Source organism: Meles meles, chromosome 10 (assembly GCF_922984935.1).
Source record: "Meles meles chromosome 10, mMelMel3.1 paternal haplotype, whole genome shotgun sequence".
Taxonomy (NCBI): Eukaryota; Metazoa; Chordata; class Mammalia; order Carnivora; family Mustelidae; genus Meles; species Meles meles.
This window is the reverse complement of record NC_060075.1, coordinates 97,450,161-97,476,558: the sequence shown is the minus strand read 5'-3', so window position 1 is coordinate 97,476,558 and position 26,398 is coordinate 97,450,161. Positions and strand designations below refer to the sequence as shown.

Below are 26,398 nucleotides of genomic sequence, written 5' to 3'. Positions count from 1 at the left end.
AGAGATCAAATGCCAAATACACAAACACACTCCCTTGTGACATCAGCTAGCTGAGTCCCAAGCCATGAGAAAATCGAACAAGAAAAATTTAAAACAAACAAACAAGATTAAATACTTCCTGATGGAGACAAATTCATCTGGATGAATAAATCTAAAAAAGATATGCAAGGAATTTGTAAAGAAAAGCCCAAAATGTAATTAATTTTAGGGGCACCTAAAATTAATTTAGGGGCACACTAAAAAGTCGGTGAAGCCTCTGCCTTCTGCTCAGGTCATGATCTCAGGGTCCTGGGATCGAGCCCCGCATCGGGCTTTCTGCTCAGCAGGGAGCCTGCTTCTCCCTCCTCCTCTGCCCCTCCACCACTCATGCCCCCCGCCAAATAAATTCAAATAAATAAATACATAAAATGTTTTAAAAATAAATAAATGCTATTTTTAAATGACCTAAATAAATGTCCATATATACCACAGTCATGGAAAAGGCAAACAGAATTTCATCAAGACCTCAATTTCCTCAAATTATAGTATAAAACTGTGTTGCAATCCCAAGCAAGATGTAAATATTGTGACGTTTTTATAGAGAGTGGTAAAAGGATCCTAAAAATAATACATCATAAAGGTCCAGTAGAGTTCAAACAGTACTGAAAATCAAGAACAGGGAAGACAGGCAGGCAATGTAGCCGCCTGGGAGGAAACGCGAAGCAAGAGAAACCAGGGCGGAGAGCCCAGTCTGTCCGAGGACTTGCTATTACAGAAACGCCTTTTGATGGATACAAAGACACCTTGGTGAGGAAGTGGCATTAAGCAAACTAGAACTCAGAACAGAAAAAATATCAAGGGGCGTCTGGGTGTTTCCGTCAGTGGAGCTTCAGACTCTTGATTTCGGCTCAGGTCCTGATCTCAGGGTTGTGGGATCGAAGCCCACGTGGGGCTCGGTGCTGAGCTGAGCATGGAGTCTGCTTGGGATTCTCTCTCTCCCTCTGCTCCTCCCCGCCCCCCGCACTCTCTCTCACTCTCTCTAAAAATAACAAATAAAGAAATACATCTTTTTTAAAACATCAAATTCTATTTCTACCACACGGTGTCTCTAACTCTAAACTCCCTATTAATTAAAGACAATGTTAAGGTTTTTGACCTCAGAAAGAGAAGACTTTCTTAAGATTCAAAGAATAAGAAATAACAAAGGAAAAAAAATTAAATTGGCTTTGTCAAAACTGCAAACATCTACACACACAAACTTATAAAACAAAGTTAAAATTCAAGGTACCAAAGAAAGATAATTCTTAAAACACATAAAACATGCAAAGATTCGTTTCCAGTTGGTGGGCATGCCGGTTGGTGCAGCCACTCTGGAAAACAGTCAGGATGTTCCTTAAAAAGTTACAAACAGAGCTACCCTACCATCCAGCAATTGCACTGCGAGGTATTTACCCAAAGGATACAGAAATACTGATCTGAAGGGGCACACGCACCCTAATGTTTACAGCAGCAATGTCCACAACAGCCAAACTATGTCCATCAAGTGATGAACGGATAAAGATGGGGTGTGTGTATATGCACACAGTGTATATATGTGATGTACACATACACACATACACACACACACTGAAATGCGGCTCAGCCATCAAAAAGAATGAAATCTTGCCGCTTGCAATGACAAGGATGGAACTAGAAGGTAATATATGAAGTGAAATAAGTCAGAGAAAGTCTAACATCATTTCACTCATATGGGGAAGGGGAGGAAAACTAAAATAAGATGAAAACAGAGGGAGACAACCCACAAGAGACTTCTAAGCACAGAGAACAAACTGAGGGTTGCTGGAGGGAGGGGGTAACTGGGGGCTGGGCGTTAAGGAGGGCACCTGTTGGGATGAGCACTGGGTGTTGCATGTAAGTGATGGGTCCCTAAATTCTACTCCTGAAACCAATATTACACTGTATGTTAACTAACTTGGATGTAAATAAAATTTTAAAAATAAAAATTTTAAAAATAATACAAATGAAAATTTAAAAAAAAAAAGATTAGTTTCTGGTTGAATGTATGAAAAACCCTTACATCAATGCATAACAAAAAGACAGACAACCTTATAGAGGAAAGAACAAAGGGCATGACAGGCAATTGGCAGGAAGGAAACCTACAAAACAAATAACTGTGGGAAAAACACTCGAGTTCATGAATTATCATGGAAGTGCAAATTAATTTAACAATAGATTTCATGCCCACCTATTTGTAAAAAGTAAAAACAATAACTATTATTGAAGAGGATTGGGAGATGCTTATGGAATAATGTAAAGAAAGAATACCAGATAAATGATCTTTATATGCTTGCCTGATTTTAAAATGTGAATCTCTCCACATAAATACCTTCAACCACCCATACTTCACATAGAGATAATCAATAAAATTTGATATAGGGGCGCCTGGGTGGCTCAGTCGGTTAAGCATCAGCCTTCGGCTCATGTCATGATCCTGGGGTTCTGGAATCGAGTCCCACATCAGGCTCCTTGCTCAGTGGGGAGTCTGTTTCTCTCTCTGCTGCTCCCCCTGCTTGTACTCTCTCTCTCTCTCTCAAATAAATAAAATCTTTCCAAAAATAGATACATACACACAGAGATGAATGCATGTCTAAATTACACTAGCAGGAGACATGTAAATGTTAACACTGCACTTTAGGAGTCCAAGAAATCCTCCCAGTGCCAGGCACAACATAGAAGGACAGGAAGTATTTGCTTATGCAAAGAATTAGCCAATTCATGGGTGATTTTCATATTTTTGAATGACTTTTTTTCCAATTATTCTATTTGAACCCATATATACAAATCTCAGGTGCATGATTTCCAAGCATGCTTAGGAGAGACTCTGCGACCCCAGCAGACAGGCGACGAAACCAACCAGGGTACTCAGACGGGAGCTGCTTATAGAAGGACCATCCGAGGACATGGTTTTCCTTACATAAGTTGAGCAAGAGACGTCTGAAAACTACTATCGTCATTGTCAATTAGCAATCAATTTGCTGCAGTAGGAAAAAAGGATACATGCCAGGGGCCTTGTAATTGGTATGGAAAGGAAAAAGTGTGTGGAGATGGGGCCATGGAAACATTTGTACTGGGACGCGTGTGACCGCACGCGGAGGGCTCTGGGAAAGAGCCCTAAGCTTACAAGTGGAGATTTTAGTTAGTGCGATCGGGACAAGTTGGATCCTCGGGCAAATTCAGAGCAAGAAGCAAGCAGACCATCCTGCCTCCAGAAGAGGTTTAGAACCAGGAGTCTCCTTCTTAGGAGAGACGAGAACCTCTAAAGGTCCAGACCAGGCAGAGACAGAGAAGTGGGCCTTTTATCCGACTGGATGATCACACCTTTGATGGCGCCCACACCCCTGGGGACAGTCCCCAAGTCACAGTGCAGTTCAGAAGAAATCAGAGGATGTTTGGAGATAAAACTCTGTCTGTGGGGTTGCCCATAGAGCCCCCACAGGACCCAGTGGCCTTGGGCAGCCTGTGGCATACAGAACACCCAGCATCTTGCATGGCCTTTGCAGCAAGGAGAATACACATCCTCCCTGCTCCCCCAGATGCCACCATCTGCATTTTCTTATGGATACTCACTCTGACCCAAAGCCGTCAACCACCTGAAAGAGGGGTCTGGGTGGCGAACGAGAGAATTGATGTAGCCCCCTGGGGCCACTGTCCCATAGGTGCGAGTGTTTGAAGCTGTATCTGTCTGGCCATTTCCTGCTCACCCACATCAGTGGCCAGACACCTCAGGTCCATGGGGGGCCACCAAAGGTGTCAGCCCTGCCTGCTTTCTGCAGACATGTCCTTGACCCTGTGGCCAGATCTAGGCAGCTTATCTCATTGGCCCTGAAGTTCCTCCCTATCTGAGGAGAGGCTCCTGGCAGCTAACTGGAGGGTAAATCTTGAGGGAAGTGTGTCTCGGACTCTGGGCACAGGACTGAGGGGACGAGGGCTGTCCCCGGGCAGCAAGAATGACTGCATCTGGATTTACCCTGTGGGAGTTCTGGCGACGGCGCGTCCTGAGGTCGGAGGGGCGTCCCCGCTCAGCATCTTGAATGTGGTGCTCTTCCCGGCCCCATTGGGCCCCAGGAGCCCAAAGCACTACATGGAGAGAAGACAGAGGTGAGGAACACCTAAGTCACATCAGACAGCCTTGACTTCCAGAAGGCTCAGAGCCGACATTTCCGGCTTCTGCTACTCATAGATCTTTAAAGGCACACAACTGCACAAAGCACTCTGCAGAAGACCGTGGGGTCTGGGCAGGGTGATCGTATCAACAATCGCCGAGGAAGAGTGAATCCATGTTAGGAACACTCCAGAGGGTGACGGGTGAATGCCCACCCCCAGGATAGTGCTGAGATTAACCGTCTGCTGCGGGGGCGTTCCAACAAGGTCCTGAGTGTGTCCCTGTGTGGAGGACGAGTTTTTGAAACTCACATCATTATACTCATTATCCCCTTGATGCTGCTGCATAGATTAAAATACATTCGGGTGCGGGGGGCAGTTAGGGGGCTCAGTCAGTTAAACGTCTGAATCTTGGTTTCAACTTAGGTCGTGATCTCAGGTTGTGAGATCGAGCCCTGAGTTGGGCTCCACGCTCAGTGTGGGGTCTGCTTATGATTCTCTCTCTCTCTCTGCCTCCCCCCGCCCAGTGCACTCTCTCTCTCTTTCCAATAAATAAGGAAATAAAATCCTCAAAACATAAATAAAGTACGTTAAAATATCCTCCCTTCTCTCCTCCCCTTCTCCCCACCCCCAAGTCAGACTCTAGGCTGCTTCTGACATGAGTTAAGAAGAGAACTGTCGGTTCTAAACTCTGACACCAGCATCAAGACAGCATTGGGCGGGGGGTGGGGTGGGGTGGATTTTTTCAGTGTTGTCTTATATCCCATGGGACAAATAGCTTTCTTGCCATCTTTTCTAGACCTAGGCTCGATCTCTCATTATGCCCATAGCTACATGTTCTGTGGCAGACTCTGAATCTGTGTGGTTCTTAAAATCTCCTTCGAGGCCTTCTGTTTTCCAGTGGCATCAGCTGGCTTTCTGTCTACTGACCTCAGGTGACTTCCCTGCCCCTTGAATCTCAGGAAAGTGCCTATTCTGGCTTTCCTGGTGCTGGCCCTCCCTAGTTACCACAGGGCCCTATTTGGGACCGCTGAATGACAGGTGCTTGCTTGATTTCCCACCTGCTTTCATAGCCATGCTCCCCCCATCTCGACTGGACCCCTCCCTCCACCTCACGCATGGACCCAGCTGCCGTTTCCGGACAGACCGCTCCAAGGCAGCACCGCCCACGTGATTTGGGGTGGCGCGCGAGCCGGTACCTAACATGCTACGTGATCATGGCCTTCTGTTTCAGATCCCTGGAGCATCTCCTCTATGAAGTGTTCCAAGGTTTTCTCTTACTCTTCAGCTTAAAAGTACCCCAACAGTTAGCAGCAAAACTAAAATGATTTTTGAAGTGGAAGTAAAACAAATAGTTCCGTATGATGCCGAAGGTTGCAGAGTTAGTCTTTGGGTTGAGTGGCCAATCGTAGCTACCAAACACCTCCCTTCTGTACTGTCCTCGTCAGCCACAAACCACAGGACAGACTGCACATGAGGATACTCCTGGATAAACTTGGATTGGTCCCCGGGCTTCTCTTGCCCTCGGAATTCTCCTCCCTGAAACACCTGCTCTCTGCCACAGGGCAGCATGCCTTCCCATCCTGTAAGCAGGTAACCTGCCTCGAGGTTCACAGGAGCTGGGCACAACAGGAATGCAAGGTACCTCTTATTTTTCAGTTTATTAATGGTAATCGCTTTCAGAGTTGATTTCTCTTGAGGCAATTAAGCACAAATCAAGAATAATTTGCATGGCTTCCATCAGTTCTGATTAAACATTTCTATAAGAACTGGTGCCATATCCAAAAAAAAAAAAAAAAAAAAATTCTAAACTCTGGCTTTGGTGTGAGTGCTCTTTTCCTCCCCAGGGAGCATTTTACTAGATGGGCTTAACTGGACTGTTAAAAAGTATGGAGGTCCAACTAAGAGTTAGAAGAGATTTCCTAAATTAATTGGATTATTTTCCCTCAAATTAATTGGATTATTTCCCTCAATAAAATGTCACCCAATAGCCCAAACAATGACTAAAACTCTTCAAACGCATGAAATATTTAAAGCTATGAAAGGATAACCCCCCATCTATCGGTCAGCAAAGTTTTCCCTGGGGGAAGAGTCAATAGACTCTCTACTCAGATTCTGTGTCTAGTGATTTTTGCAGAAATGTCAGAAATCTGGAAGCTTTTGGCTCTAATCCCAGATACTGTGAGCCTACCACAAGCAGGTACACAGTTAGAGTTACACGGGTTCGTAACAGAGAGAGTCACAAACAGAAGGTCCTTACCTCTCCTCTCCGTATGCCCAAACTAACATCTCGTACAGCAGTGGTCCTCTTGAAGAAGCTTCCATAGCTTTTACTAAGATTGTATAACACGAGAAGGTCTTCACTGGTTCTTCCTTTCAACACTCTTATTTGCTCTTTTTCCACATCTATGTCCTTGGAAGATGTGACTGTGCCTTGAATGGCAGACTGACCCCTGGAAAGATGAAGCCAGAGTTAATTCACAACTGCGACCTGGAAGGGGAAGAGTCAAGAGAGACAGAAAGTTCAGAGACTCATTGAAACAGATGTGGTCTTGAGCCGCACTATCAGGTCTGGTCCACACACACTACTTCTGCCGCTGTGATTAATAATGAGCGAGAGTCCAGGGTGCCTGGGTGGCTTAGCTGGTGAAGCAGATGACTCTTGGTTTCAGCGCAGGTCATGATCTTGTGGTCGAGAGTGCAAGCCCTGTGTCAGGCTCTGTGTTCAGGGCAGGGTCTGCTTCAGATGTTCTCTCTCCCTCTCCCTTGGATTTGTACTCTCTCTTGCAAATAAATAAATAAAACCTTCAAGAAAAGATAACAAGCAAGGGACCACGTTCATCCCCTAAATGTGAAGGAAAAGAGAGCAAAAGGGTGCCTGGGTGTCTCAGTGGGTTAAGCCTCTGCCTTCGGCTCAGGTCATGATCTCAGGGTCCTGGGATCAAGCCCCACATCCAGTTCTTCCCCTCTCTCTCTGCCTGCCTCTCTGCCTACTTGTGATCCCTCTCTGTCAAATAAATAAATAAAATCTTTTAAAAAATAAAAAATGAAAATTTTTTAAAAAGACAGCAAAGTGGACAGATGCCCAACTAGAGGAGCTTTTCAATTTTAGGAATAATAAAACCTGCCAGACTTCTGTGCAAGGTAGAAAAAGAATGTATCACAAGATTAACTGTAACAAATGTTATGGTTACATAGAACACATTGGATTGTGTAAGAGAACCGTACAGCAAGTACTTTGTACAACACCGTGCATGAGAGATTTAATAAGTGTTTGTCAGGTGAATACAAATTTAATTTTCAATTCAAATTTATTCACTCTAAATCTGAGCAGCCCCCTTTTCAATTCTCCTTGTGATTTTCAACCTAGTGCATTTTGACCTTAGAGTAATTTCCATTTCCCCTGTAAACTGTAACATACCAACATTTTAATCATTGAATGGGTACAGACCACCAAGTTGAGGCTGTACCAAAATCAACTTCCTGGTTTTGCCCAGGTGATATTGTCATGTAATATACGACCAAATTATCAGGGTATCCTTGGGAGAAGCTGAGGGAAGTCTGCCCAGGAACTCTATATGAATTCTGCAATTTCTTATGAGTCTGAAACTATTTTGAGACAAAAGGGCATTTAAAATAAAATATCCACGGTCGGCTCCCAGTGTCCTAGGTCCTTTCCCTGCATTGTTTTTTCTGTGCCTAAAATCATCATTGAACAAATGAACAAAATGAATCTACTGAACACACAACCTAGGAGACGAGAGAATACAGCTAGCTACTTGGAAGTATGTATTACACAGAACCATTCACACAACATTCAAAAGCATGAGAAACACATCACTGGAGATAAAAACAAGATCTGTGGGAAATTACAGAAGTCAGTACTCCAAGATCATTCTATCAGCTCAGGAATGTTCTGTAATATTTATATTCTGTATCGGGAACAAGGATTATACGGTGGATTGGAGTTGTATAACCTAGGCTAAGTGTGGACTTAATGTATTTTATAGAAAGAGTGATTAATTGATTTATATGGGGGGAGGGGCAGTGGGAGAGGGAGAGAGCGTCTCAAGCAGATGCCACGCTGAGCACGCAGCCCAACACGGGGCTCGATCCCACAACCCTGAGATCTCAACCTGAGCCGAAACCAAGAGTTGGCTGCTTAACTGACTGAGCCATCCAGGCGCCCCTGAACTTAATGTAGTTTAGTGAATAAAACATAATGGTTTTTGATGTGTTTAAAAAAAAAAAACAAAAAACAAAACAAGAACAGTGGTTATGTCCAGAGTGGCTAATGGAACAGGTCACGAGGGCAGTGACAGTGTTTGCTCTCCCTTCAGTTTGTGAAAAGTCATCCAAACTCACACTTTTCAGTGTGGTGGTTTCTTACCCCTTTTCTGGCTGCAGGTGTGTCCCTGGACCCTTCTGCTGGCCTAGGCTTCCGCTGTCCTTTTCTGGCTCAAAGAGGGGAGAGCCCTTCTTCCTCCCTGTCTCCGAGTCCCATGCCCAGGTCCCCCCATCAGCAGTTCTGACCCGGTCCTCACTGGGAGCACCTGGGAAGCTTTATGGGTCCCCCCTCAGGCTCATCCCCAGAGTTTCTGATCTCAGGGTTCCGGGTAGGGAGGAGGCAGGAAAGTGTATCTGTTTACAGTGGGTGCCGGACAGTGGCCCGAGGTCACTTCTCATTGGCCACCTCACAGCCCAACACATAGGGCTCCGAAACATGCCACTGCACCCCCTTCCAGCTGACTAGCACAAAACCAGCATCTCCATGATAGAGGAAGGAGACGCCGGGGCACCGGAGAGTCCAAATGCCCATCAGCCACAGAGAAATGCTCCCCGGGCCACCCGCCTGCTCGCACCTGGCAGCAGGTCAGCTCCAGACTGGAGAGAAGAAGGGAAAACGGTCCCAAATGCCCCCGGACTGCCTAGTGTTCAGCCAGGGCTCCTGTTCTCATGGAGATGTGGGTTCTCAGCAGACAACCAAAGGCCAGCAGCGGACGCAGTTCAGGACCTCAGCAAGCCCGGCAGACAGCCAGGAGGAGGTGGCTGCACCTGCTCGTGGACACTGCTGGCCCTGGTGATGCTGGTGGGGGGCACGACAGGCACTAACTCTCCCAGGTGCTGGGGGTGGCATCTTCCCATCCGCACACTATTCAACACCAGTGCACGGTACTCCGCACGCGACCGAGCGGACGGTCAGGCACAGCAGAGTGACACATAAAACACTAGAAAACCACACTGCAGCAGAGAGAGAAAGGCCGCGACAGGAAGGCTGAAAAGGCATGGGGGGGGGCCCTGGGAGGTGGGTGCTGGAGGGCGGGAGATCAGTCCTGCCAGATCTGATCACTGAGCAGATCACCAGATGCAAACGTCACCCATGGGGGTCGAGGGGGAGGTCATGGAGAGCTTCACAGGGCATCACATGCCAGACTCAAGGGGGGCTGGCTAAGAACCTTGAGGTTTCTTGTTTAGGCAATGATTAGTGGCCTGGTCAGATGTGAACTTTATTTTTTTCTTTTTTAAGATTTTCTGCTTATTTGAGAGAGAGAGAGCACAAACAGGGGGAGCAACTGAGGGAGAAGGAGAAGCAGGCTCCCTAACCCAGCACCCCAGGACCACGACCTGAGCCGAAGGCAGACGGTTCACCTACAGAGCCCCCCAGATGAGGACTTAAAAAACAAATTAATTTAGCGAGATGGTTGCTGTATAGTAGTCCCGGTAAGGAAGTGGCAGGCAGCCAGCATCCAAATCAGATCACACCTCCACCTCCATGCAAGCCTCCTCCCTGACAGATAACAATAAATATTGACGACTCCCTGTGGAGAGCAAAGCCATTATTCTAAAATACCATGGAATGCAGGCTCCAGGCCAAGTAAGAAAGGGAGTTTGCTCTTTTAAAAAGTAGTCCTCTGATGGTCCCGGCGAGAACGGGGCACCCTGAAATCCACCCAAGGGGATTCTACAGTCTAGGTTTTAAAACAGATTAAACTTGTGAGGGGCGATCACCGAACCAATTATGTTTGAAAGGCACTCAGAATTCTCTTCCAGATTCAGTCAGACACTGGAAATCTGGGGCCGGAGGGATCGGGGCCAATTCAAGAGAGCTTTGGGATGGATAGTCAAGGCGGCTCGCAGCTCTAGCAGATTGAAAGGAATTCTGCAGGAAGCGTGTCGTGAAATGACAGATGGGAACAATTCTATAAAGACATCGCCACGAAATAGTCACAATGTATCCACAGTCCTTAACAGGTTCTCCAATGACGGTCCTAATTAGTAATTTCTTCATGAAGGGCCCCTCTCAGAGATGAATTTAGAGACAGGTGCGGCTCTTGGAAAGACCAAGGCAATGGATGGGGGCCTGGTGGATCACAGAAAGACACACACACTGTGAGGGGACACAGCAAAACACATTTCCTCCCTGTGTGTCTGTCTTGTGTTACCTGCCAATGTTCGAGACACCTGCGCAAAGTCACCTTAAATCCCACTAAGAATAACAGATGTGTGTGTGTGTGTGTGTGTGTGTGTGTGTGTGTGTGTGTAGATGGGCCACATTATGGATCTACAAATATATACACATTAACATAAACATAAATAAAAATATATATGTTATATGCAATTACGTACTTATGTGTGTGATATATATAAATGTTAGTATTAACTAACAATACGTATATGTATATAAATATATATATGTATATATCCCTGTGCTACTTGAAGTTCATCGTCACCTAACAAAGAGAAGAACACAGCATTAATGACAACAGGCAGGGTCTGGCAAAGGGCAAGTTGTTATCAGTGCTGACCTTCCATCCATTCCTGATGTTACAAGTTTAAGTCATTTAGCCATAAAAATAAATTATGTGAGGGGCGCCTGGGTGGTTCTGTTGGTTAAGCATAGGCCCTCAGCTCAGGTCATGATCCCGGAGTCTTGGGATCAAATCCCACATCAGGCTCCCTGCTTAGTAGGGAGCCTGCTTCTCTCTCTGCCCCTCACTCTGCTCATGCTCTGTCTCTCAAATAAATAACTAAAATCTCAAAAAAAAAAAAATTAATTAATTAATTAATTAACTTTGTTATGGTATCAACTAAACTTGCCCTAGACCCTACAATCAAAGTAAGAGGGAATTTAATCACCGGGGAAAATTAATAATTAGAACAAGTATGTCACAGGTCGGCACTTCATCTTTTTTGATATTCTCCTTCCCAGACTGGGTGACTCACATCAATGAAAAAAGAAAAAAAGAAAGGAAAGAGAAGAAAAAGCAACACAAAATCAAAATCTTCACTCATCAGCATGGCGTATCACACAGATCCGACACATTTGTTGTCTTGCGCTCTCTGGGACGGAGCTTTCTCTCCGTCTTTGTTGAGCAGCTGGTGCCCTCCCAGGCTGAGCCCTGCAGGACATACCGTGGCCGCTGCAGAAGGTCCCGGTGCAGCACAATCCTCAGGAGGAGAAGCACTGTGCCTTGCGAGGCCAGCTGCACGAAGATCCATCCCAGGAAGTTCATCTCAAAGGGGCTCATGTAAGAATCGATGCCGAAGTTGTGGGTCAGGTCATATTTGATCTGATTGTAACAGAGTTCTATGAGTCCCTGCCCCAGGCAGAACTGAGGGAAAATGGTGAAGACCCACTTGAGGATGTCGTAGATGTTCTGTAAATTCTGTACAGTGAGAGAAAGGGGAAATAAATCAACCTGAAATCTGTCTCCCCTTGCTGGTTCTGGGTCCAGGTCCCCCCCCCCCCCCCCCCCGTCACAGCCACTCAGTGACAGGCACAGACGGCCATCAAACCTAAGAGGATTGGTGTCAAGACTCAGGTCTGGTGGTTTTGCCTTCTGGGTGGTAGACGTGCTTGGGAGCCCTCATCTGCTTCTTCCTTCCGAGTTCCGCTATTGGCCCGGCATGCCTATCCCGAGCCTGTCCCACAGCTGTGCTGTGCTTCGGAAACACATAACTAGTGCGCTTCCCAGGCTCACACGTGGAGGGGAATTCTGTTTCATTATGCATTACACCTAAAGCCTCTCCCGCACCTGATTCAGCTGAGATCTCGGTAAAGACCTTCAAGTTGAAGCTAGGATAAGGCAAGACTTTGGGGGCTGTTGGGATGGACTGCATGTATTTTTCCTGCAAGAAGGACATGCATTGGGGGGGGGGGATGTAGTGAAAAGTTATGGACTGAATGTTTGTGGGTCCCAAATTCACAGGTGCAGCCCTAACCCCCAGTGCAATGGCATTCGGAGGTGGGACCTTAGGGAGATGATTGGGGTCAGGAAAACAGAGCCCCCACGATGGGATCAGTGCCCTCCTGGGAAGAGTTAGAGACACGAGAGCTTGCCCTCTGGCCTGCATGAGGACACCCCGAGAAGGAGGTCATCTCCAAGCCAGGAAGCAGGTCCTGCCCAGGAGCTGATTCTACAGGCACCTCGAGATCTCAGATGTCCAGCCTCAGGAACAGTGAGGCACAGCATCAGCTTGTCAGGCCCCCTAGCCTGTGGCAGGTGTTGCAACAGCCCAGGTAAGACATAGAGGTAACAATCCTAGCCATGGGCCAAGGAGTGTTCGAACAAGCAGACAATACTGGGAGCTGTCACGGAGAGCAGGTAAATACCATGGGAGATGCCTAGCACAAAATTAGCGTATAGCAAATGTTGAATGTACGTAACTGTCTCTGTGAAACACGTTACAATCGAGTGTTATGACAAGGACGAGGACGAATAAGGGAGCAGATGGAAAGAGAGAACATATAGTATAAAATTGCACAGAAAATAAACATATACAGGACAGTCTGCATATGTTTGGGCAATATCATTTTTAAATTAAATGTATATAAAAAGTCAACATCTCCCATAGAATTTACTTTTTTTTTTTTTAACCATCTGGTGTTTTAGGAACGTTCGCTTTATTTTACAAGGAGATGAGAACTGTTCCCGTGTTAATCATCGTCTGCCAGAACTTTCTGGAAAGTATCACGTGTTTGCACCTTGATGGAGCATCACTGCCTTTCACTGCCTCAATAAACGTGCGGAGTGTTGAGAGGTGAACCCGGTGATCACGCAAGAAACAGCCTCAAGCAGGTGATGAATGTGTTCAGGTCACTTAGTGGTAGGACTGGTATGCAACCCCAATCTTTCTGGCCCAAGGAATAAAATCTCTCCACCCAGGAACACAGCCTGTGGAGAAAATTCATGGTAAAGGGGTCCTTTGAGCTGACTTTTAGATAGGGTGTAGCTAAGCGTGGAACCGCAGCTGCTTGGCAAGGCTACAGAAATAATCATCAAGAATGAGGCTCAGGGCACCCGGGGGCTCAGTCAGCTAAGTGTCTGCCTTCGGCTCAGGTCATGATCCTAGGGTCCTGGGATGGAGCGCCGCATCTCCTCCCTGCTCAGCGGGGAGTCTGCTTCTCCCTCCCCCTCTCCCTTTCCCCCTGCTGGGGCTCTCTCTCACTCACTCTCTGTCAAATAAATAAATAAAATCTTTAAAAAAATAATTAGGCTCACTGTTTTACAGTCACTCTTTATGTTCAAACTCACATATTCCTCTGAAGGGTAGTATTTTATAAGGGAGCAAAGGCATCATGAGGAATATATCATAAAACACGACACGGGATGGGCCCGTATTGCAAATACTAAGGAAAAATTTACAAAATCATCGATTATATATTTCATCCTAGACAACGTCCAATTTTCCCTTATGATGCAAAGAGACAGCTTGACTTATGTAAATGCAGTCTTAAATAACGTGATCTGGGAGCCACAAAAATTCAACAAAGGGGTATGAACTGTTCCATTATGGCCAATTGTCTTTGGCGTACAGACACGGAAAAAACACGTACGCTTCCTCTGATTCTTCCCTTAGCTCTTCTCCTGACTGTCTACCATCTTTAAGGATTGTAACCAGTCCTAGAGACACTTATTAATCCCAGTTTTTACAAAACTGTGTCCATCCCTGAGTCAAATAATGTGCCCCATGACAGCAGCTTCTCTCCCTGGTTACAATGTAGCAAGATTAGAGCAGGACAGCTTCCAACTCAGGAGCTGGGACCTAAAGGACAGACGTAATCATGACGAGGACTTTAAATCTGCCTTAAGGGAATCACAGCTGTCCCTACTGCCAGGAGAACAGAGCAGTCCACGACACCGCAACACAAAAGTAACGTATGACAGGATATAACTGCACAAATTCAGGGAATAACAATCCATAAATGTCCAATCTAGGATAACTGTGAACTGAGGAAGTATGCAAAAAAAAGAAATTACTGGAACTATGAGCTACTGCCCTCCGGACATTCCTCCACCCCCCACATCCCGCCCCCGCCAACCGGCAGATCCTCACCGGTGGGAAACGAAGGTGTTCGAGATGGCGGGTTAGAACCCAAAATGCATTTTCTATAGATGTTAGCTTAAAAAATTGTGATTTGGTAAAAATTAAATTGCCCTGATTAACAGCACAGTTTGGACACACAATGGTTAACCCTGGTTTCCCGGCTCACACAGCTGATCTGAGAACCTAGTAGTCACCCTTGACTGATTCCATAAGAATATATTTATCGCTCCACAGCTTACGCGTGAAGATCTGAAATTACCCACTGCGATGCTGGGTTTCTTCAGCAAACAACACCAAAATAAAGGGCAAAGGAAAAGAGAGATCTTAGCAAATGATAAAATGTCTCTTTTTATTTGTGAGCAACTGAGCCTGACCCATTTTGTAACCGGACGCTGACGTCAGAGTTAGACCGTCACGGGCACAGAGCCTCCTCTCTGGTCCAGCTGGTCTCCTGTCTGGGTCCAAGCGATCCCTCCTCTTTTTGCTTTTGTCCTGTGATCCTGTCCCCTTGAGCTTCTCTTTCCCACTGGAGGGAGTGTCCATCCGCCCTGAGTCTGCCCCCTTCTCAGCTTAGGTCATGGGGACACCCTGAGTAACCCACACCCTCTCGGGGATCCATGGGGCTGGGAGGGAACACGTGCGCTGTCTCGGCTGCCTCCATGTCCTCCTCAAGCTAACGCCCCATAAATGTATCGGGGCTTCCTACTTATCAGCCAGACACGTTAATACAGACTCGTGACAACACTCCGCAAAAATCACCAAAACAGATTGCTTCCTTCCCTGAGTGCATAACGAATGTTTCTGCACTTAGTGTCTCCATGCCAATGTGGGGCACAACCCCCCAAAACAGTATGAGCCGCGCTGGAGAGTGGACGGTCTGCGTAAGCCTAGGGCAGAGCAAGAGAGCCTGCCCCATGAGGCAGGCACACATCCGTCCCCGACTCACCTGTGACGGGCCAGGAGCACAGCCTCCGGAACTGGGAGGGCTGGCCCTTTCTCAGGCTACCTTCTCCACCCGTGAGACAATCAAACACCGGACGACAGAGGGACTGGGGTCCAGGCAGACAGCAGGGAGACAGAAGGGACAGTGATCTGAGCCGAGAGCAGAGAGCAGGGATGAAAAGGACAGAAATAAGAGGACAGAGAGCAACGCAAAACTGCAATGTCTGTCCCCAGAGGTAGCGCAGGAGAGGCTGAGGAGGGGTTAAAACAGACAAGACCCAGGTGGGCTTCGGGGGGAGGAGGGGGTGGGAGGAGCATGGCAGGGACACAGCTAGATCCAGCTGGACTGAGACACCCGCTGGGGGTCACCCTCCAAAAGTGACTCACCAGTGTGAACATCCCTTAGAGACAGGGTTCCTGGAGAGGGGTTCCCTCACTCTCCCTGGGGGAGACGGAGCCCCTTCTCGGGGCAGCCCTCTGCTGCGACACTCTGAACATAGCAGAACTAGGTATGCTCCACGGGTTGGAGAACGTGCTTGGCCCCAGCAGCCAATCCCACCCCACAGCACGGGATCTCAGACAGAGGGATCGGACCCCGACTCCTGCAACACCTGGACACCCATCCATCCTTCCAACCACGGATCAGGAACCCATTAACAAACAAGGAGGTCTGAGCTCAGCTCTCTTAACGGCACCGGTGTTTGTGTGCCTCGGGGGCGGCTTCGCTATCTGGGGGCTGGAGACCGTGGACAGCGGCCCATTTCCCTTTACCCCCAGCCAGAGGAGCAGCAGAAGGGGCATGAGGCAGCATTCCCCGCTGCCCTGAGAGGCGTGGCTGAAGCCCACTGACCTGAGCCTTGGAGACGATGGCCAGCAGCCGGGGCATGGTGGTCATCAGCATGGTGCAAAGACCAAAGATGAAGTTCAGGGACACATAGGAGATGAACGCCACGTCCGAACTGGGGAAGATCCAGGACATCAGATACATCCACGGGAGAGTTGCGTATCTACAGAGTAAAGGGAAGAGTCACGTTTGTCTTCCTGTCATGTGTCTTGGGACAAGGACGGAAGCACAGATGGTCTCATTGGCCTGGTCCTCTTCCCTCCCACAGGGAAGAGAATCCCACTTTTACAACAAATCCTACGGTGTTTCCTGAACACAGAGCACATTTGGGGAGCTCCAGGGATCCCTGGGGACCATGGCAGCAGCCCTGGGGAGGGTCAACCGCCGGGCCACATGGGCACCTGCCCCTGGAGCTCCGTGAGCTGGAGGAAGTCGTGGACTTCCCCACCGCCTCTCCCCGAAGGGGCAAGCCTGGCTCTGGCTTCTTTGCTTCTTTGCAGAGTTCCTAGGTGTGGAAGGGAGAATCAAAAGCTGTCAAGAAGGGAAAGTCACAGAGCTCTATAGAAAAAGAAGGCATGAAGGGCTCCTGGGTGGCTTAGTCGGTTAAGCGTCCGACTCTTGACTCAGGCTCAGCATGGAGTCTGCTTGAGGTTCTTCTGTCCTCTGCCCTTCCTCCACGCTTGCTTGCTCTCTCTCTTTCTCTCTCAAATAAATAAATTTTTTTAAAAAAGAAAAAAGAAGGCTTGAAGGTAAAATTGGAAAGCTTCCTTCTCAGCGTCCTCTCCATGTTGGGCACTGTGCTGTGGGCCTCCACGATGAGCCTGCATCCTCCTCCCTCTCCAGCAGCCCGAGAGGCAGGTGTGTGGTCCCATGCTGCAGATGGGGAAGGGTTTACAAGGTCATGAGACCCAGATGGAGGCTCTGCCGCTGACAGCAGGCGAAGCCGACCACGGGATTCATTTGCATGTGGCTCACCTCCCACGGCGTCTATCACTGAAGTGCGCGCCCCATTCAAGGACGCGGGTCCGGGAGTCATGGCTCCGAACATGAGCAGACAAGTCACTCACTGTAAACCGCAGCCTTCGTCCCACGTCCCCATGTGCAGCCTGGAGGCAGGTTTCCTAGCGTGGTTTGGCAGGTGCACCTGAAATCCCTCAGCGCCTCCTGAAAGCCAAGGTTTCCTTCTCTGTTGGCTGGTTCTGCAATGTACGGGACTCCAAGTGGTGGGAGATGGGCCTGGCCCTCGAGGTGGGCTGTTACCTTCTTGTAGTTACTTCTTCTATCTGAACCCGTGGCATCAGAATGAGTTCTTGGGTTGAACGTTTCATCCTCAGAGTTCAGAAAATACCATACATAGAACTATCACACATAAAATTTTGCTTTGGAAACTCATCTCAACAAAAATCTGCCTGGTAACGTGGGCACGGTGGAAATTATTTTAGAGCGTACAAGGTAGAGGGGAGAGCTTGGAAGCAATTATTCATAAATACCCACTGTACCAAATAATCAAATTGTCATTAAATAACGAAATCAATTACCCAGGAGGTAGGTCATGACTCCTTGGTGCTTTGAAGGGTCCAGCCCCGCACCTGAAGAAAAGCCCTGCAGAGAGAAATCGGACCCCACACGCCTCTAATGTCCCTTCTGGGGCAGAAGTCAAGTGCGGTCCTCCCTCATGCACCTGCTGGGACAAACGGCTGAAGCAACAGCATTCCAAGTGGTACTTTGCACAGAAATGAAAATGCCAGCAGTCTGTGAGCCAGATCCTGGGGCAGCTATCCCTGCCATGAAATGCCCTCTCAGAGTGACCCCAAAATCTCCTAACGCCACCGATCCAAACTCTATCTTCTGTGACCCGTCGCTTTTCTTTCCATAGAACAGCTCTTGGGGAAGCCGAAGGTAAACACCGCAGTCCCCTTATGTCTCCAGCACAAAAGACCAGGTGTCCCTTGCTTCCGTACAGGACACGGTGTCCAGCCAAGTCTCTCGTTGAAAGCTCACGATGGGGGGCTCGGGCATTTGGGTAGGGACACCCGACCAGGCGTGTGATGCAGTGAGGTGGGTGCCAAGCACAGCGGGATGTTCACTCACAGTCAGGAGGGCCGTCCGGGAACGGGGCAGCTCCCTGTCCCTCTCGGAAGCCCCGTGCTCCGTCGGAATGAGAGGGACCCACCAATGAAGACTTGTCCAGCCCCGCTGCACTCTGTTCACAGTCGGTGTTTTGTTACTCAGTAGGGAGAGCTCCCATGCCAGGTCCTGTCACTGAGACACTGGACCAGTGGAACAGAGCGTTACGTCTTTAAGCAAAGGAGGCATCAGCAACAGGGCCACAGACTGACCACACCTGCCACTGGCCACACCTGCTGCATCAGGGAACGGTTTTCACGCGTGGTTTTCCCCCAGCTCTGCAGCCATCTTTTTTTTTTTCCCTATATATTCATGACTCACCTTTCAAATACTTGGTTCAAATCAACATATTGACAGCTCCACGATCCCTATCTTTCTTTTTTTTTTCCTTTTTTTTAAGTAACAAGTTAAATGGGGCAGGGGCAGAGGGGGCACTTGGGTGGCTTAGTGTAGTCAGCATCCCACTTTTGGTTTCAGCTCAGGTCCTGATCTCAGGGTCCTGGGATTGAGTCCCACATCCGGCTCCATGCTCAGCAGAGAATCTGCTTCTTTCTTTGCCCCTCCCCCGGCTCATGCTCTCTACCTCTCTCCCTCTCTTTCTCAAATACATAAAATCTTTTAAAAAGAAAAAAAATATGTGCTCCTAGGGCATAATTTATTTTTTAGTGATATCTACAGTGGCTTCTAACACTCTCTACTTTCATTAAAATGCAATGTAATATTTACTTACTTAGCGGCATGCTGTTCTCGGTCCTTCCAGAATTTGTGTGGTTTTCCTCCTTTTGAAAGCTGGCCCCTCCCGCAGTGAGTGAATTTTCTAGGACCTGGATCAGGACCCTGCAGCCTCCTGCTCACAAGCTTTAAGCACCAAATAATCACCAAATACATTCCTGTGGCTTCAGTGTTTTATAGAAGCTAGCTTCTCTTTTCTTTCTGACATTCCTTTCCTCTTTTTGATGCTAATTCTCCTCACTTTCCAGCTAACATATCAAGTTTTCTTGGCTAGAGAGCAGGAATATTAAGAAGAAGAAAAAAAAGACAATTGTCACTGGGGCATTTTTTTCCCTATTGTCTCTTTCAGACTCTATGCCCTGGTCCAAACCCTAATTTCTTTGGATTCCAAATCCCGTTTAATTGCAAGTCCCTTTTCATGCCTGTAAGGTCTTCAGGTTGCAGGGCATTCTGGGGGCTGCCTTCCCGAGACTGTCCTCGGGGTCCCTGTGCCTCCCTCCTTGGGGACAGAGAGGTCAGCAGACGTACATGCCTCCTTGGACGCAGGGGACAGCAATGCCCATGCAGTGTCGGGTGCAAGGCACGGCCCAGTGAGGGGAGAACCACCCTGTAAATGGGAACAACACGTGGTCCCTGGGGTGTGGCTCTGTGATTCCAGCCGGCCACCCCAGGGCCCTTCTTCACTGGGACACTGTGGCACCATCAGCTGTTTTCAGACCCCCCAGTCCATCTGACTGAAGGATTCTTGCCTGGAGATACAACCTCAGGCTGGCCCAGGCTGTCAGTCAAGCGATCTGCGAATCTCCCGATTTCTTTGGAAAATGCCGTGGCTGCACACGTGGCCAGAAGTCTGGATTTCACCCAGACTCCCAAAGGTGCTCACAAGCCAAACAAGCTTCAGGACCCCTCCTCAAAACACGTCTCTATCCATTAGATTTTGTCTGCTCTCTTACGTCAGACTCAATGGGCTGTGCTTTCCTAAGTTCTCAGATGGGGTACAGCGAGTCTATTCAACGACACCATCAGCAGCCACGACGCCGTCCGCTCAGCTGGATCCACGCACAGAAACCAAACTGTTTCCTGAGAAGCAGGAACCCATGCATGCGGCCCTTTATACCCGGGAACCTAAATTTCCAACTAAGCACGATTGGTGCAAACACAAGCATTCATAGCTTCAGACATAATATCCTCTGCACAGCAGCACAGCTCTCATAGCAACAATGTGGCCGAGAGTAATTAAACGGGACCTGTCACCACTCACTGTCTGTGAGTCTGTACGAGCTACCGAACTGAACAGAACTGAAACTGCACACAGAACACGGTGGGGTCTGGAGGGGGTCATGACTCTTCCCAAGGCCACAGAGTTCGTGAGTGTCCATATCACGGTTCCCACAAAGATCTGTCTGTCTGTCCTGTCTGTCTGTCTCTCCCCCCTCCATCCATCCATCCAGCCATCTAATAATAACACATATTCCTTCGTATTAAATCCTGTTCCCTAGTTAAATGTTTGGGGTCACTGACATCACCGGGAGCTGCGTAAACATCATTTTACTTGTCACCTTTGGCCTCAAAAAAGCAGAATGCGGGGTTTTCAAAGATCATCCGCCTCGCATTATAAAAAATAAGTACGTTCATTATCTTCTCTCCTCATGGCAAGTCTCTCTCACACGCTCAGCCTAGAGAGAGACATATTTTTGATACCAAGTGTATACAATTTGAGGACCACTGGCAATGAGCCTGCTCAGTGTGTTTGAACATGAGAAGTGTGCACAGCGACTTCTCTGCCTTTGCTGTTTTTTCCCTGGAGAAAAGCAACAGCAGCAACGATGCGGCAGCCTTCTGGACCACCACGGTCACAGGAGAGCAGAGACACGCCGGACGCAGGACTCTCTTCTGAAAGGCAATTTTGGAGCTAACTGGATCATGTTTAGGCTCCAGATGAAGCCGGGGCGAGGACGGCAGAGAACCCGCTTGTCCCCACCCGCACCCCGGTGGGGCGGGTCGGGGGTTGGGGGGATTCCTTGAGGCACCAGCCCGCACCACCTCCGTCCCCACCCCGCCACCCGCTCTCCTCCGCGGGGCGCTCTCCACCTGCTCCGGCGGGTCCGCGGCACGGCTCTTGCAGAAGCAACATAATTGCTTGCAGAGAGAGAAAATCATGCAGCCGGCAGCAGGTTCAAAGCCATTCCGGGGGGGTTCTCTTCCAGAAAACAAACCATAATTCTGCAGCCGTGTCTCTCATCACATACCCGAAAAGCACCAGCAGGAGGGCCGTGGCTGCCAAGTTCTCCCGGAAAGTAAACGCTGTTAACTGGAAGGCGACGATGATGGTGACACACAGGCTCACAGACACCAAGTAGAAGACCTATGGGGCAAGGGACAGGGGATGGCGTCCCACGTCCACTTCGGCTAGTTTGCAGAGGACACGTGGGCAACAGTGGAGGCCCAGCTCTAGCTGGACTGTGTCCCCTCTCCCCCACGCATCCGATGAACCCCCAGACCTCAGAACGGGACTGGGTCTGAAGACGCTCCCCTGAACGGGTCAAGGAGGGTAAGCAAGGTCCCCAGAGCAGCCCTGATCCAGCAGGACCCGCGTCCTTGTGAGAGGAGGACAGCAGGACACAGACACACATGAGGACACGGGGAAGACACGCCAGCCACACGCCCAGGACAGAGGCCTTGGGAGGAAGTGGTTCTGCCACGCCTGGATCTGGGACGTCCAGCCCCCGGCACTGGGAGGGACAGACGTCAGCGGTTCAAGCTGCCCATCTGCCATGTGTCGTGAGGGCCGCATTGGGAAACCGCTCTGACCACCATTCCCCACCTTCCCATCTTCCAGGAGACGAGGCCTCTGGGCACACCTGTACTCAAGGACAGGCGGCTCACCTGCCTTCCAACCCTCCCTGGGTGCCCTCCCCAGGGCTCCCACACCCCCACCACTCTCCTCCGGGGGCCTCTCTCGGAGCCCCTCCTCATGTAGACCCCACGGGAGCCCTTTCCTGAACCCCTGGTTTAAGTCCTGCTTCCTCTGGTGAGAATACAAGTCCCAGGCGCAGAGAACGTCTCTGCCTTGCTCCCTGTTTTAGTCCCTACACCGTGGACACACCTTGCCCCGAGCAGACCCTCAAACAGATCCCTTAAATGAGCGGTCATGCAGAAATGATTGGACGAAGAGGAAAACAGAGTCATCCAGGAAAGAGAGAATCCTCCCACCCTCATAAGCCCAGGCAGGAATCGCAGGGATGAAAGGATCATGAAGTCTGGACTGCAGAAAAGGGGGAGACTGACTGGGGCCTGGGAGACTTTGGGTCCCCCCTGCCTGGGGGTCCTGGAAGCCGGCCCCCACCTCTTACAATCTTGAAGCCCCATCTTTCCCTCCCCAGGGCAAGCTGCACGGTCCCTGCACGCCATCACATGGAAGGTGTGGCGGCGCAGGACACCGACGTACTGATGAGGACAGACGATCGCTTTCCTACGATGTGGACAACTCAAAGCAGCCATGGAGGTAGCCCTTGACCTTGATTCCAGTTAAATGTCTGCAAGTGCAGGTAATAGAGGCCACTGCTATCGTCCTCCGAGGACAGAAGACAATGACCCGCAGGGCGTCCCCTGGAGAGCGGCACCCCTAGTCCCCTAGCAGAACGGGCTAGGCTGCGGTCACCCTGGAGGGGGCCAGCAGGTCAGCTCGGAGGGCCTTCACCCTCTCCCGTCCCACCCCCTTGAACAGAGTGTAGTTAGTGTGATTACTGTGTCACCCTCCCGAAGAGAAATTCTGCACATCTGGGCAGGTCCCTGAGCTCCCAGAGCTCCAGGGCATAGCTGGTCCATCCTTTGTCTTACAAAGCCATCCTTAACAATGGATGGAGACTCAGCCAGACCAGCTCTTAGCAGTGAAGTGATGCCTTCTCCTGTGGACAGTGGGAGGCGTCCACTTCCTACACTCACACGCACGCATGCACACACGCGCGCTCACACACACAGATCAGGGGCACGCAGGCCCCCGGGACGTCGTCCCCCAGTCCTACCATGTCATACAGGAAGTTGGTGAGCCAGTACGTCCTGTAGCCCAGGCCGCTGAGGTGCTGCAGCCTCTTGGCTCCGGTCACCCTGTCCCTCACCACGGAGCTCCCGATGGACGCGGACAGGATGGAGAACCCCAGCACGATGCAGAGCGCCACGCCACACTGGCGGATGCTCTCCAGGCTGTGGGCGAGACAGAACAGCGTGTCAGGTGGCACAGGGACACGGGTCCTCTTTCCCTCGGGAACAACTGGCGACGAAGAGCTGAGGAAACCCCCCGTGGGGAGCTGATGAAGGGCAGCCCACGCTGACAAGCTCATGGAGTCTGTCCTAAATGCCGTCAGTGACTTTTCAGGCATGATTAGCCCTTCCAGCTTCTAGAAACTTCTCCAAGGTTTACTCTTGACCGCTGAGCCCGACTCCCCAGTTAAAATGAAAGACATCCTCAGCGTGGGGTCCATAGTGAGCTGCGGCCTCCACCCACGTCCAGACCCCCACTCCTGTGGGACCCCCGGGACATGGGACCCCCGCCCACATCCAGGTCCCACCCATGTCGGGACACCTGTCGGGACTTGGAAGGGGCATTAGCTGCAGCTCCGCAGGTGGCTGGCCCATCTCTGAATTTCCTCTCTCCAAATATCGGAATGATTTTGTACCGAAAGGAGGTGCACCCATAATTGTAATAACATACACTGCATCCTCCTGATCACATCTTCATCAGAACACTACCCCGTCACCCCTCGTTAGCACTGCCCAGTGCACACACAGCGCCTCAGCCGGCCCACGGAGAGAAGGGGCTCATCACCAACCGTCCACTGCCTGGCACCCTCTTTCCGTCAGCGAGCCCTCCGCCAGAGTTGTGGCCGGTGTCAGAGACCACTAAAGGGGGAAGCTGAGAATGAGTGCAGGGATGGGAGGGGACACCACCTCGTGCTTCCTGCCTCCCTGACACCTCGGAGAGAGGATGCCTGTCGAGCAGATCTGCGTCTCCAGCTCAGTTTGGTAGGTCCTGGGGGGTGAAGTTATACATGGATTTTCTACTGTGCAGAGGGTCAGCGCCCCAACCCAGTTGTTCAAGGGTGCACTGCACTAATTCTGCCTATCGATGTCTGACCAAAGCTTTGTCATCAGTGCAAGAGGGAAGGGGGGTGGGAAAAGGAGGAGACAGGGAGAAGCACCCTACCTTCTATAGTCTGTCTGTGGGATATGTGACACTTGATCCCAGGGTTGTGAGTTCAAGTCCCACACGAAGTATAAAGATTACTTTTAAAAATTCGCTCAGATCATGACCTTGGAGTCCCAGGATCAGGGAGTCTGCTTCTCCCTCTGATCCTCCCCCCTCTCCATTCTCATGCTCTCTTTCTCTCTTATTCTCTCTCTCAAACAAACAAACAAAATTAAATAAAAAATTCTCTAGGGGCACCTGGGCGACTCAGTCAGTTAAGCATCTGCCTTCAGCTCAGGTAAGGACCTTGGGGTCCTGGAATCGAGCCCCACATCGGGCTCTAAGCTCAGCATGGGGTCAGCTTGAAATTCTCTCTCCCTCTGCCCCTCCCCCCATTCCTGCTTACACTCTCTCACCCTCTCTCTTTCTCTCTTAATAAATAAAATCTTCAAAGAAGATTGTATCCCCAAAAAGCATCTGGAAGACGTGGGGTCCCTGAGCTTCAGGGAGATCACGCCCTTAGAACGATTTTTACTTAGAAACACAGTGGAGCGTATGACAGGCTCAGTCAAGGAGCATTCTGCAATCATCATGGTCTTCACACTTGGCAAAGTAACGCCCAAACAGCATCACTCGGGGCAAAGGCAGGAGACGATCCCAATTCCCCCTAAACAACCCAAAGCCTCTGTCCCATCAACAGGGCCGCCCTCACCCAGTGGTCCTTCAACTCACATCTTGTCCTCGTTCAGCAAGGCCCCTCCGTACGGCTGGCTGTATAGCGTTATTCCTGCGGAAGACAAATGGGGGACATGAGCCCAAGAGCCCTCTCCCGGCATGGCAGGTGGAAGCGCTGTGCCCGCATGGCGGCTCTAGGCTGCTCTGTCTAGGTCCGCAGGCGCCGAGAGGGCACACCCCACCGTTCTCCGCCGGCTTGTGCGGGTACCTGGCAGGCTTGTGACAGGAACAACCGGCATGTCTCGCACGTGCCTGGAGTGGCAGGTGCTGGTCTGACCTTTTATGATCTTATCCTCAGAAGCATCCCTGGGCCTAAGTCCGTCATTAGCCATGTTTTGCAGGGAGACAGAGATTCAGCAAGACGACACAACAGTATGCGAGGGGATCACTGCACAGAACGCGGGGCAAAACGCAAACATTCCCCTCTCGCTGAAGCCAAGTCTAGGCCGATAGGGGAGTGAACCGTCTCGATGGTCCAGCCTGGTGTGCGGAGCTGCCTGTCTGCATTTGCTCTGCTTGCTCTCGGGGGTTGTGCCTTCGCGGAGGACATCAGCCAGTACGGAGACATCACCACTGACTTATCGATTATAACGGTTTTATCGTAAAGGCAGTGCATGACCTCACACGGCATGCCGTCCCCCCCACCCCACCCCAGCCAAGGCTGGTCTATGCTGCACCACAGATTCCATAACCCCGGGCAAACGATGGCTTGTTTCAGGTTATTGTCGGACATCAGACCGGCCGGCGCCGCCTTCTCGGATGGGCTATTGCAGAGCACATCCCAGCCCCACACCATGGGCCACTCTTGCATCTCCTTCCGCTTACACTCACTTAGTGCAGCCTGCTGCCTGTGGTTTGCATTCTCTCATGAAGTCATATAAAATCTTTACAGAAGCGCCGTGGGGTACAAGTCAACATAAATAAAGGAAGAGGCATGGACCCGGAACAGGGCAGAGTCCTCCAAACCCCCACCGTCCTGCCCCTGAGAGCTTTGTCTCCCAGCCTTGTACCACCTGCTCCCCTCTCTCGCTCTGCCAGTCTCTCCCCTTCCATGTGGGCTCTGCCACTCACTCATGCACATTCCCTCCCAGCAGAAAGGACAGGGGAAGCCATTGATTCAGCAACTCCACTGTCCAGTTTTCCAGAACAATTTGTTTGGCTTTAAATGAGTATTGTCCTGGTGTTCTGCTGCGGGCACCCGCCATGTGTGTGGAAGGCCGGCCGGGTGCTTCCCTAGACCCTGGGCATGATTTACACATTTGTCCTGAGCCGAGTTGCACGGTCTTGACCCCCTGCCTGTCTGGACCGGTAATCCCCACCTGTTTTTCTCCCATCCATCTTTCTTCCCTCGAGCTTGACCTCCA

At 49.9% G+C, this 26,398-nt stretch overlaps 1 protein-coding gene across 1 annotated transcript in view; it reads right to left on the bottom strand.

The window, feature by feature from the left end:
• The window catches only part of ABCA13 (ATP binding cassette subfamily A member 13), a 322,891-nt gene that overhangs the window by 59,524 nt on the left and 236,969 nt on the right, over positions 1-26,398 (bottom strand). Inside the window, exons 50-56 of the mRNA XM_046020270.1 lie at positions 25,032-25,086; positions 23,140-23,317; positions 21,364-21,479; positions 16,262-16,418; positions 11,554-11,807; positions 6,401-6,593; positions 4,007-4,116 (exon numbers count right to left, since the gene is read on the bottom strand). Coding sequence (XP_045876226.1) covers positions 4,007-4,116; positions 6,401-6,593; positions 11,554-11,807; positions 16,262-16,418; positions 21,364-21,479; positions 23,140-23,317; positions 25,032-25,086 — 1,063 coding nt within the window. The remainder of the gene's footprint in view (positions 1-4,006; positions 4,117-6,400; positions 6,594-11,553; positions 11,808-16,261; positions 16,419-21,363; positions 21,480-23,139; positions 23,318-25,031; positions 25,087-26,398) is intronic.